Source organism: Struthio camelus, chromosome 18, assembly GCF_040807025.1.
Source record: "Struthio camelus isolate bStrCam1 chromosome 18, bStrCam1.hap1, whole genome shotgun sequence".
In the NCBI taxonomy this organism is placed as follows: domain Eukaryota; kingdom Metazoa; phylum Chordata; class Aves; order Struthioniformes; family Struthionidae; genus Struthio; species Struthio camelus.
In genome coordinates this window covers 9,795,901-9,809,440 of record NC_090959.1, presented here as the reverse complement: position 1 = coordinate 9,809,440, position 13,540 = coordinate 9,795,901, and the positions used below count along the sequence as shown (strand labels likewise).

Genomic DNA, 13,540 nt, shown 5'->3' with positions numbered 1-13,540 from the left:
CACATTTATTTTTGAAACTGTAGCACTTTAAAAAAGTTCATTGTTTGATATGCATTAATTTCAGAGCAAACAAACAGAATCACCTACTCTACCTTCAACTGTAGTTTAGGCTAATCTGTTTCATATCACACTGAAGTAAATGATGGTAACACAATCAACTACATCTCAGCTAAGAAGGTGGTAACAAACTGCTGGGAAAACAACTTAAACTGATCAATCTGCTTCAGAAATTTACATGCAACTTTGATTTTACCTTGTCAGTTAATCAAAATCTTGGAAAGCTATTCCAAATCTGATACTAAAATCTGCAACACCGAGCTGAATGGCAATAAGCATACAGTTTTTGATATCATTCACCAGAGTGAAGATCCTTACCTATTGAGCGAGTCAGAACAACCAACTTATCTCTTCATTACTATTAGGTTCCCAGAACATATATGAAATTCAGCCCACGCACAGGGACAGGAGACGGACTCACTAAGAGTACAATGAAGAAAGACAGACTAAAGCAAGGGAGTATCTTTTAATGACCCTAGCTCCAAATGACAGATGGTATTTGCTTCTAACATTAAAAGTCAAATGAACAATAATATAAATGTAAGGCAACAGCAGAGGGTAAAAGAAAAGGATGAGCCTCAATCATACACCTAACTCACACCTTTCTGTAGTACAAGTTAGTTCTAGCTGCATAGGATGCACAACAGCATTAGTAAACCATGATTACTCTAAGGGCAGTCATGAAGGACAGCTGCACAAAAGAATACCTCAGGGGGCTTAAGAGGAGCAGTACGAAACTTGGATGTTGATTTGTACAACCTCTCCTGTGTACTTTTGCAACCTACTCTTCTTTTATTACTGGATTAATGAAAGCAGTTTCCTTTCAGCTGGTTCCATCTGTTAAACTAGGAAGACCTGTACAGCATTTTTGCCAAGGGACTAATTGGAAATTTAAGTCAGTAACAGTTAATCTAAGCATCAGTCCTTTGAAAACTCTATAGCAAGTTCCTTAATATAAACAACCTTTATTTTTCCTGAGAAAATTGTTTCTAGCAACTTTTTTACACCAAACAAATTCCAGTAACTTTTAAGGACTAAGGTCAAAATCCAGTCTTAGAGAATGCACTGCCTCCTTTTCCACCAGAAAAGTAACCTACCCTAGAAATTCTAAAATGCAGGCTTGTGTGCCGCTTAGACAATGGGAGGAGAAACAGTCATAAAAATCACACTTCTCTGCTCTGCTTCCATATTTATCAGCCCTCAATAACTGCCTGAGAACATATGCTTAATTTACAAGTCAAAATAGAACACACCTCACTTCTGGCACTGCTGGCAAAACCGGATACTTGAAACTCAAGCTGTGCTCTTGCAGCTGTGTAGATCATTAGCAGCAACAGAGGTTCACTGACCAGCAATTAAGCTGGCAATTCTAGTGATTATACAGATGCCACGTCCTGTCAACAGAGCTGACAGTAGTGTAAATATGACTGAGTCAATAAACTAAATAAATAAGGCTTAAGTGACACAGGACATCTGTTAGTCCTGTTGTTGGCGGATATAACTCTCTCTTGACTTTAGTGCAATTGTATTTGCTGATATCATCCAGTCCAGTTTGGGAAACAGACTACATCTATGCTGTGGTTCACACCAAAAACTGAACTGCATAAGTTTACTGCATGCCCTCCATGCAAAAATACCAGAGATGCATTGCTGCTACTTCCAATGCAATACTTTGCATTGCTGCAAATTTCCACAGCAACGACAGCCCCAGTAAGAAAACTTACTAGTTTCATGAATAGGCTGTTGTTGAGACAGGAGCACAGAACTCAGGGGCACAGCTAAAATCCTTGCCCTGCTGCTGAGATGCCAAGAACAAGAAACAGAAAGAGAAGAACGTCCGTGCCTGTGCTGCTCTCTGCAACCCTCATCACGAGCAGTGACACATGCTGGCCTAACCCCTGAGGTCAGCATTGCCTAGTAGGTGGCTTGGGGCAGAATCAAGGGAATAATAGCATAAAAAATCCCAAATTAAGCCAACAAGACTAATCAACATACTAATCAGCATTTTAAATTAGGAATTTTACTTAAATTTAGATTAGCTATTTAATCACAATGGTAATTAGCTTGGTTAGAAGCCAAATCAACCCCTTTCACCTGGACTTTTGTGTATAAAGAAGGACATGAGAGGGACAGTGAAGTCCTTTTGTAACCTTTCAAGACACTGGAAGGGATACCACATAAAACACCTCATCGCAGACAGCAATGTTAAGAAAGGAAAGAGAAACGTGTCAATAGTGAATTAAACACTGTATGGCTTCTACGGGGATGAAAAAGTAAGCGAGGATGACTTGCAGCAGCTCTTCCCTATGTCATACTACAGCAGATGGAAAAAGTGTACAAGAAGTCAGACGGATACTGCTATTATAAAGATGAGGTATGTGTGCATCATCCAGGGAATCCATACCAGCCCTAGGACAGATTTCTTAGAAGTCTATTTGTTTTTCAGCTGCGCAAGAATATCAAAACTCAAGTATGACCTCCCAGACAAATGCCACTTTAAGCTTCAACACCTTCAACTATTCTAGTAATGTGATGTGGCCTGGATTAAATAGAGCTATCTTGAAATTCAGGATGTTATGCCTGGGTGAAAAGATTTGTTTTCTTTCTCCTAAGTAACAGCTCTGAGATCTTTTCAGTCTAGCACCCAGGATGCAAGAAGGCTCAGAAAGCATAAGGCACTGTCAAGCCCTGGAAAGCTTATTTCCTTCCGCTGAAAAATTTGGTTAAGGAGATCGTCGAGAATTTGTGTGAAAACAGAGTTCAGAGATATGAGAGAAGGTGCCAGAAAGTACAGCAGGCAGAGCTCAGGCAAAAGATGAAAAACTACCTGTTCAACAAGCTTTACACTCCTCTAAGTTAGAATTGCAGCTAAGACTTTTTCTCTTTGTGCTATACTTTTCTGAATGGCTGTTGGTGAAAGTGTCAGTAGTAACAGAAGCAAAGATACCACATAGATTCTGGCAAGCAAGTTACAGAGACAGCTGAAAGGCTGTTGCCTGGGGTTAGTTAAACCAGGTGGTTTAAACATTTTCTGGATGTATTGTCTACCGTAATGTATTTGGTCTGATTTCCTCCTCCTTTACACATTTATTTGTATGCTGTTGCTCCTGATTTATAAGTGAAGTTACCCTAACATAAAACTGCAGGTCTAGGACTACTCCACATTTACTTCAACTTAGTTAAGGACTTGATCTCCATTACAGGTGGCGTTCTTGTATCTTAAGTCATAGAAAGAGCTCTTGTTGTGGTACTACAGGAATAGTTGAGTTTCTAGGCAAGTTTTCAGGATACAATTATATTCTCCAGCTAGATTAAATCACATACACGAGACATAACATTCTACTGTAACTGAAACAAACACCGGTGCCACTTGAGAAAGGGCAGGCCAGAGTCTGGCTGCCAGGCACTACTGCAGTATCTTGTCCTACAGCGCAGATGCAAAAGTGGAGGCAGTTGCCAAAGTACCAAGGCAGTAACGTTACTATATTGCCTATATTTGACATTTTACTGGGCCAATCTCTGTGTGTACACTTATATTCTGAATTCTTCCATTAATTTAACTCTATAAGTTAGCTATTTTCCTCTATTTAAACTGCATTTAGTTTGCAACATCTCTCTAATGATGGCTAACATACAACAGAGCATTATTTCAAGCGAAAAATAGACTACCGAGAGCCCCTCGATTAACACAAACTCAGGATAAAAACGTCATGGTTACTCACCTAAAGAAACAACAGCCACACTCTCTGGTAAAAAATGAAGTCTGTATTTTATCAGTAAATGCACCAATATGATGCAGATAGCTGTGAGGGAAAACAAGACAACAGTAGAAGTGTTAGAAGAGAATAAAATAAGCTTCTAAGCAGTATTTCTAAAATATGCATAGCAAAACTTTTCCTAATGATTTACTATGAACCCAGAAATGAAATTAACCAAATTTTATGTTCCTGACTCTCACTGAAGTACTTAAATGGATCTGCAAATGACATAAAACAACTATGATCAATTTTGGAACTTAAATCTGTGTTCTACAAATACTAGTATTACTACCTTTAGAGACTGATTCTGCGCAAAATAAAACTGTCTCTGAACAGTAGCTGTGAAAAATGAGTCATGTAGAATATACTGTTTTAATATCTACATTTTCCATAAACATGGTCATGGTTTTGATAGAAAAACATGTATTCACACGTATACTTTGCTGCTATTAAAATTTCAAAGCTACACACTTTCACATCTGATCCCCTCTGAGCAAAAGGGCTTAATCCAAATGGACAATCACAGAATCTGAGAAAAAGCTTACATTGGAAGGGATCTGTGGAGGTCATCTAGTCCAAATTCCTGCTCAAAAAATTTCAAAGTTAGGGAAGGTGGCTTAGGGCCTTGTCCACTCAAGTTCTGAAAATCTCCAAAGATTAAGTTATCATAACCTCTCTAAGCCCTCTAAGCCCCAGTTCCAGTGCTTAAATAGCCTCATGGTGAAGGATTTTCTCCTATACAATCTGCATTTCCCTTGTGCACTTGACTGCTGCTTCTTGTTCTTTTTGTGCATCTCTGAGAAAAGTTGCACTCCATATGCTCTATAATTCCTATTTAGTGGGCTAGGAGGTTGCAGGATGAGTAAAGGTTTAAATATCCTGATTTTCAGAACAAAGATCAGCCAAATTCCTATCCAAATCAGCAAAAATTTTTATTGCTGAGCATCACTGAAAATTAAACCAGTAAGGGCAAAGGACCAGCGTGCTCTAGAAAAATGCAAAAAAGATTTAGCTGAAGTTAAGAAAATGAGAATTTAAATCTAATGTGACATTTACTTTTTTTTTTTCCACTGCGGTAATGTATTTTACCCAGACAGTAAGAAAAAGTCTATGCTTCACAATAAAAACAAAGGTTGGAATAATCTCACAATCGCTTTGCAGCCCTTTTGCCAATGGTAAAGGCAAATTACAAAGGATTTGTAGCAGATCTGGATATCATCAGTGGATATGGTTGGAAGACACCATTCGCTTCTTTTACAACTACTGCAGACAGGAAACTTTGCTAGAAGAATCAAATAATCCTGGATTACTATGTTACAGACAAATTTGAGGTAGGATCTGAATGCTGAGACTACCACCACTACTCATTTTAATCTAGCTCAACAAAGGGTCGAGCAAGGAAAGTGAAGGACGGCACAAAACTGGCCTGCATGTCTGTAACACATGGATTTGACTCAACGTGCTAGGAAATCATCTGACAGCTGCCTGGAATATTAACAGTATTACTCACATTTTGTCAGAAAGCAACTGAAGCCCAAGCAGAACCAAAAGCATTTCACAGAGCAGAATCAAGTTGTGGGCTGTTAATCGCAGCAGACTGTTTTAAACTGTATATTTGACCAGACTGTTTTAAACTGTATATTTGACAAACCTAGTCCTATGGCAATAGGAATCTTCTTTCTCTTTACACCATGCCTTTTAAGTGCCTGAAGCTTTCATTCAGTTTACACTGTGGGCATTACAGTGCCAGATCTAAACTTCAACAGTACACATTTTGAACTCAGGAATGAACAAGCTTCTCTGAACCGCTCTTAAGTGATTTGGTTTAGCAGCTCCTTCAATTACTAAAAAACAAACTACTTTGCTGCTGGTTCAGTGCAGTACTTTCAATTTACAGTCTGAAGGGTGCAAAATGATCCACAAGTAATTCTGAGCATTGACAGTGTTTTTTGGTTCACTACACCTGTGAACCACACCACCATCTGTGTTAACAATCCAGAAACAAAGTACAAATATCATAATACAAATATCACTTTCAGTTGTCCTACTTTCCCACATAGTGCTAAGGAATGGGTATCGCACTGATGCCTACGTTTGCCCACTTGTTATCTCATACCCCCAACTTATACACAAAATGCTTAGCGTTTATGTGCACATGAACGGCATGACGGACTGATCAACAGAATACATAGTATTTACTCAATTACCGGTATGTCATTTGTTCAGGGTTAAAACTGTGGGTTCCATAGCGATGAGCAGGGATAGCTCACTTCAAGAAGACCGGCAGGGCTTCCCCACACATTCATCCCATTTCCACTCCACCAGTCTTTATCATGTTGATCAATCAGTTCTCAAACCACCACAGTTTACAGCACAATAGTTTAATGCAGACTTAAACTGGTGATTACTTAAAAATGATGTATCAGAGACTCCAGCAGTTCAGAAGCTGTCTAACAAGCAGCTCAGACTTTGGGCTGCCAGCCCCAGACTATTGGAGCAACAGCCTCATCACGTTATCCCAAGCAAAGCTTTTTTTTTTTTTTTTTTCCCACTTGTCAACCAGTACCATTAAGTTTTGTATCAATTTCCTGCCTGTGAAACCCAAATAACACTCATCCAAGAAGGACAACTGGGATGACTATGGTAAAAGCATTCATTAGTGTGTTTTGGGATAGATCCATAAAGGCATCTAGACTCTACAGGTATCCAAAAAACTCCAAAGGCAAGCACCAGCATGCCTTCTGTCCAGCAGTTCTGAACAGCAGCTCCTTTCTACCAGCTTTTGACTACAACCATAGCCTAAGAAGCGACTCCCACCATTGGCAACATTATAACAACCCACTATGCCTTTTAGCTAATTTGTCGCCTATTCCCAGTGTAAGAGTGGTCAGTTTGTATCTGGCAACATATCATCGGCTTCAGATACTTGCACGTGTCAGGAAAACACCAATCAGTCAAAAGGCTGGGAAAAAAGAAACTACTACTCTGAACAGGCTAAAAGAACATTTATGTGCCCTTCTCAAGGAAGGGTAGATTGAAAACATCTAACATAACAGTAGGGAAATCACCGATCACATGAACTTAACAGAATACAGGTATGCCCTTTTGGCTCAGTGGGCTGCTAAAACTCAGGTGGTGCTTGAATAGATAAACAGGCCACAGAACGCATGCTGTTTTAGGCATTTTAAAATAGGAGGTTGACTTTGACACACCTAGATCAGGACAGATCAGCTTCTGGGCCTATTCTAGTACAGAACTTTTTAGAGGTCATTTTATAGCTCACAACATCCAGATTAAAAAGCATTCTGGACACATTGCTTTTCACTTCTCCTGCACCCTTAAATCAGAGATTATGAATGGGAATAATTATAACCATAAGCTTTTACACCAGTCAAGATGCATTAAGCTATCAGACTGGCAAATGTTCCAGTCAAAATCAGAGTCTGGAACACAGCTTGAAAAAATCATACCCCTGTTCTTAAGTCCTAGGAATACAATTTTACCACGAACAGCCCTTTCAAAAGCATGAGACACATACATTTAGAAATTTTACTTTAATTTTACTCTTCTGATCTACTGCATTTTGCTTTGATCTTTCTTCTGCATTTGTCCAAATTCGGGTATGCCATTGAGCACTGAGGAAACATTAACACTCTTTGAAGTCAAATGGATATTTCAGAAATATGCAGAAGTTTTCTACTTTTTGCTGCATTTAATATCAGTTACTTATAGGAGACAAATTTTTTTTGTTTTGTTTTGTTTTTTACCCAGACAGATTTACAAAAGTTTCTGCACTGCTGTCAACTCCATGCCTATCATTTTCTTTGTAAGATACTGGAAAGAGCAACCATTTAGAAGATTAGGTGACCTGTCTCTCTCAGAGGAGACGCTCTCAATGCAGCTTGCTTTGGAGGAACCAAGCACACATACACACAAAAGAAAAAAGACAAACCTTTAACCCTCCACGAAAGTTTTGTTATTTTTACAGTTTCAACTACAGAATTGTTCAAAGCAAATGGTAAGAGAGAACTATATTCTATTAAAGAAAAGAAAGATGACAGCCTTAACAGAATAGTTGGGTGTGCAACTGCCATTCAAAACACCTATTTACGTACAAAATGTATACTAACATGAATAATTATGGTTATCTGCCTATATTATTGCACTCATGTTTCAACACAGGAAAGTTAAAAAGAGATAGAACAAATACTGAACTTTAGTATTGGGCATGTAACTCAGATTGTCTTCTCTTGTTTCTTTTAAGAAAATAACTGAATGATGTCCAGAAGTAGTTAAATTGACCTCTATCTAGTACCTTCTCCTCAAAGATAGATGCAAGCACCATGGAGCACTCTGATAGTGTTTTTTTTTTTTTAAATCATGTCATAAATCACGTGCTTGTTAAGGAATGTAAATCCAATTAAATGTGTGGTTTGCACTTTAAGATCAAGGTAAAAAGGTCTGCAACGTTCCTCAGCTTTCTACATGTTTCAGAGGGTTCAGGTAGTTATATACCCAACTCTTCTAAATCCCTGTGCCTGTACAACACTCTGTTCCACAGGGAGAGAAAGACAAGAAATAAAATACCGTGATTTTAAAAAATAACCTACATCCTCAGTTACAGAGTATTCTTAACGGTGGTTAAGAGATAGTTTCAGCTCATCATTCACCTAATACAAGAAGACTAAAAAAAATAGTCATGCCACTAGACTGCTCCTCTTGCTGTGCTTGGACTCCAGTCTGAACCGGAAGGATGGGTTTAGCAGGCGTAGGAACCACCAATTTGGTAGTAGCAGCAAGCGTAGTGTGGAGGGTGGCATTGATGACTTCATGGGTGACATTTGCAGACCTGTCAGAATAACGCAACACGTCGTTACATTGGGTAGGAGCAGCAGAACACAGCCTTAGCCTCGCAAAGGCCGTTAAACACACACCACTACCCAGCGGACCACACCGAGCTGATGCTAACGACAAACACGTTCAGGCTGCTCTTAGGAAACGGTCTCTAATCACAGGCAAATACTGGAAGCTCGGACTCGTGGAGTCGGTTACTGCCGAGCCCCGTCACTCGCTACAGACACCCCGAGGGGACGAACCGGGGCGAGGCAGCCCGTCCCGCCCAACGCGCCCGCTGTGTCAGCGCTGCCGCACCCGCCAGCGCTCGGCGGGCCCCGCGGCCGCCCTCCGTGCCGCCCGCGGCCGCCCTCCGCCCCGCTCCCCGGCCCGGGCCCGGCCGCCACCACACTCACTCCGCCATCTTGCCGGCCGCCTGGCGTAAACGAGCCACCGCGCTGGCGCGGGGACCAGCAAACGCCGGCACTTCCGGAACTCCCTGCCGGCGCTCTGCAAACCCGCCGGCACCTCTATGATAGGAGAAGAAGTCGTTTTCCACGGGGGCGAGAGCGCGCATGCGCGCGGTGCGGCTGCCCGCTTGGGGCGTATTTATGCGGGCACGGCCGCATGGTCGGAGGGGGGCGTCACGTGACGGCGGCGGGCGGGGCGGGGTGGGCAGGGCAGTGGGTGCGCAGCGGCGGCTCGGTGGCCGCGGCCTCGCGTCTTTGTTCGTGCGCAGGCGCGTGGCGCTCCCCGGCCGCGAGGAGTCCGGCCGCGGGGGGCTCTGGGGCTGCCCCGACGCCGCCGGGCCTCGCGGCTGCTGCCCCGCGCATCCTCGTCCCTCAGCCGCCATCACCCCGCGGCTCCTAGTCCCTCAGCCGCCATCACCCCGCGGCTCCTTGTCCCTCAGCCGCCATCACCCCGCGGCTCCTAGTCCCTCAGCCGCCATCACCCCGCGGCTCCTAGTCCCTCAGCCCCCATCACCCCGCGGCTCCTTTCCCTCTCAGCCCCCATCACCCCGCGGCTCCTTTCCCTCTCAGCCGCCATCACCCCGCGGCTCCTTGTCTCTCAGCCGCCATCACCCCGCGGCTCCTTGTCCCTCTCAGCTGCCATCACCCCGCGGCTCCTTTCCCTCTCAGCCGCCATCACCCCGCGGCTCCTAGTCCCTCAGCCCCCATCACCCCGCGGCTCCTTTCCCTCTCAGCCCCCATCACCCCGCGGCTCCTTTCCCTCTCAGCCGCCATCACCCCGCGGCTCCTTGTCTCTCAGCCGCCATCACCCCGCGGCTCCTTGTCCCTCTCAGCTGCCATCACCCCGCGGCTCCTTTCCCTCTCAGCCGCCATCACCCCGCGGCTCCTAGTCCCTCAGCCACCATCACCCCGCGGCTCCTAGTCCCTCAGCCACCATCACCCCGCGGCTCCTAGTCCCTCAGCCACCATCACCCCGCGGCTCCTAGTCCCTCAGCCACCATCACCCCGCGGCTCCTTTCCCTCTCAGCCCCCATCACCCCGCGGCTCCTTTCCCTCTCAGCCGCCATCACCCCGCGGCTCCTTGTCTCTCAGCCGCCATCACCCCGCGGCTCCTTTCCCTCTCAGCCGCCATCACCCCGCGGCTCCTTTCCCTCTCAGCCCCCATCACCCCGCGGCTCCTTGTCTCTCAGCCGCCATCACCCCGCGGCTCCTTGTCCCTCTCAGCTGCCATCACCCCGCGGCTCCTTTCCCTCTCAGCCGCCATCACCCCGCGGCTCCTAGTCCCTCAGCCCCCATCACCCCGCGGCTCCTTTCCCTCTCAGCCCCCATCACCCCGCGGCTCCTTTCCCTCTCAGCCGCCATCACCCCGCGGCTCCTAGTCTCTCAGCCGCCATCACCCCGCGGCTCCTTGTCCCTCTCAGCTGCCATCACCCCGCGGCTCCTTTCCCTCTCAGCCGCCATCACCCCGCGGCTCCTAGTCCCTCAGCCACCATCACCCCGCGGCTCCTAGTCCCTCAGCCACCATCACCCCGCGGCTCCTTTCCCTCTCAGCCGCCATCACCCCGCGGCTCCTTTCCCTCTCAGCCCCCATCACCCCGCGGCTCCTAGTCCCTCAGCCACCATCACCCCGCGGCTCCTAGTCCCTCAGCCGCCATCACCCCGCAGCTCCTTTGCCCCTCAGCCGCCGTCACCCCATGGCTCCTTTCCTTTCAGCTACTTTTATCCCATGGCTCCTTTCCCTTCAGCCACCAATGCCCAGCAGCCCCTTGTTCCTCAGCCACTGGAGCCCAGCAGCTTCTTTCCCCTCTTCCACCATTGCCCAGCAGCTCCTTGGCTCTCTGTTACTGTCATCCAGTGGCTCCTTCTCCCTCAGCTGCCATCACCAAGGCTCATATGTAACCCCTTGTTCTTCCACATAGACTCAGCTTATGGTGGCCTGAGGTTATCACTTCAGAAGGAAAGTTGAAAATCTGGGTATAGTGACTACAAATGTACGTTGACCTACCGTGTCAAAATCTTCTGTAGTGCCTGAAAGCAGTAAATGGATCCTGAGTTTTGAAAAAAAACATTTTCAGCCTTTTTCAATTTGTAGCTCGCCTAGATGTTTTCCACTCTAGTTGCAGACCCGAGGTAAATGCATGCGGGTGCACAGATGATTCACAGTCACCTTTAACTACTCAGCCAGAGACTGAGAATCATGACCTTACAGCAAAAAGTAATAGTGTCAAATTAGCATTTCTCAGGCTGAATCAGAAAGCCACTGCCTCAAAATCTGTTGCGAAATGGATTTGAAGTAAAATATCATTCAGCTATCAATCTAACACTGTAAGCTTCGAATTCTCTTCTCTGGCACAGACCACTGCTGTGATTTGGGTCTTTAAGCTTTTCTGTGCATCATTTCATACCTGGAAATTGGGATTAACTAGCACATCCTAATTTATAAAGGTGGTCGTGAAGAGGCATCACATTCATCAAATCTGTGAGTGTCTGAGACGCTGGGAGGATAGGCACTATCTAAACATCCTAAATAGTATAGCAAAATCACATGTACCTCTGTTCATTTTTGTTTTGACCTCCTCAGGAAGGCAGTAAGGTTTATACACACAGATATATATCGGTTAGTAAACTCTATGTGCATTTTGAAGGCCCTTTAGAATATCAGCCTCACTTTAATCAAAATGTAATTGTGGATTCATTTCACAGACACACCGATACTCACGTGATCTGTTTATGTGAAAGTGAACGCCATTCAAATAGGTGCAAACACGCATGAGCTTAAAAAACTGTTAGATTTTGGGTGCAGCTGTGTTCCCCTCTCATGTCCTAGGCAGGGCAGAGCTGTGTAAGTCTGGTTTCCCGTTGTCAGTCTAAACCTACACCTCTTTCTTTGCTTTCATCTTATGATGTGGTTTTGTGGCGACCTACATATTTTTACTACAGTTTTAAATAAGCAATTGTTTACACAGGCTAATTTCCTACAGCCTTCAGTTTGCTAATCCCCATCTGCTTTGACTCATCCCATCACAGTTGCGTTTGGGATAGTTTAGAACGCATAACTTCAGTTTAGGCACATGTCGTGTGGAACACTTAAAACTCACTGATTTCACTGGGAATGAGGATGCCACTTTGCAAGGTGGTGCAAGCTGATTTGTAGGAGTGATGTGCACGTCTTACTTCTATTGCAAACTGGGGGGACTATGGGCCTCCAGCGCCTCAGAAGCCCAGGGACTTCCTTTCTGATCTGAGTTTTCATGATGCTCTGGGGTGGAGACCATAAACACCACTTCATCTGTCAATAGTGAAGCTTGATCCAGAATGTATTACAGTTAAACTGGTGAAGCACAGGCAACATCCTTGTGAATATCATCTTCCTTTTTTGTGTAAAAATTAAAATTCAGAATTTACCGGTCCCTGGCTAATTTCAGTATTTGTGAAGTGCTCCTAACGTACTGTGTCAAAACACCAGAGAGACGGAGAGTGTTGCATCAGTACTAGTAGAGACTGGTGTAAGTCATTGCGTGTAGGTGGCTGAAACGAGCTGTTCGTTGAAAGGCAAATTCTCAGTATTTCCTTCAAAAACATCTCTAAAATGAAATTGGTCTGCAGAGTCTCATGTTTTCCAGCTCATGATAAATTTGAGGCTTTTTCTTTTGCTTTTCTGGGAAGTCAAGTGAAAATGTAAGACGGTAAATTGTAAGGTATTGAGGGATAACAGATGAGACTGCAGCAGAAAAGGGACCACATGCATCTCTCCGTCACACAGGATGGCTCCTGTTCTGGGTCACATGGTAAAAAGTAGCTCCACTGCTATGCAGCCCAGTCCTCCCCTCTCAGACCTTATCCTGTCCACATAGAAAACAGAGAAAAATATTGGTTGGAAGAGACCTCCGGAGGACCCAGTCCAACATCCTGCTCAAAGCAAGGCCAACTTCACATTTCGAGCAAATTTGGAGGTTGCTTAGGGCCTTATCCAGGCCTTTTTTTTTTTTTTTTCTGAAAACCTCCAAGGATGAAGAGTCCACAACAACTTTGGGAGATGTATCCCTGTGCTGCACTACTTTGAGGGTGTTTTATCCTTATTGCACAGCTGGAAGCTCCCTTATTGCACTTCACAACTGTTGCCTCTTGTCCTTTCATTGTGCAGCTCAGAGTCTGCGTCCTCTTCTCGGTAGCCCCCTTCTCCTGTATCTTCTTATAGCTGTGCCTGGGCTGCTCTGAGTTAAAATGAGTAGCTGCATCAGTCCCCAAGGGCAAAGTTTCTTCAAAGCAAATCAACAAGTGATGGAAGAGTCATCGCAGAACGGGGAAAAGGACATGGCTAAATTCTCATGTAAACTGACAGCAGTTGTCACAAAACAAAGCAGTGTTCAACTCTGTACAAGGGTGGTGGAGAATAAAGAAAATCTTAACACTATCTTTCCT

General features: G+C 44.6%; 1 protein-coding gene across 1 annotated transcript in view; it reads right to left on the bottom strand.

Moving 5' to 3' along the window:
• The window catches only part of SLC9A8 (solute carrier family 9 member A8), a 35,520-nt gene extending 26,261 nt beyond the window's left edge, over positions 1-9,259 (bottom strand). The window contains exons 1-3 of the mRNA XM_068912217.1: positions 9,065-9,259; positions 8,486-8,664; positions 3,780-3,860 (exon numbers count right to left, since the gene is read on the bottom strand). Coding sequence (XP_068768318.1) covers positions 3,780-3,860; positions 8,486-8,664; positions 9,065-9,225 — 421 coding nt within the window. The 5' untranslated portion in view covers positions 9,226-9,259. The remainder of the gene's footprint in view (positions 1-3,779; positions 3,861-8,485; positions 8,665-9,064) is intronic.
• Positions 9,260-13,540: the final 4,281 nt, after the last annotated feature.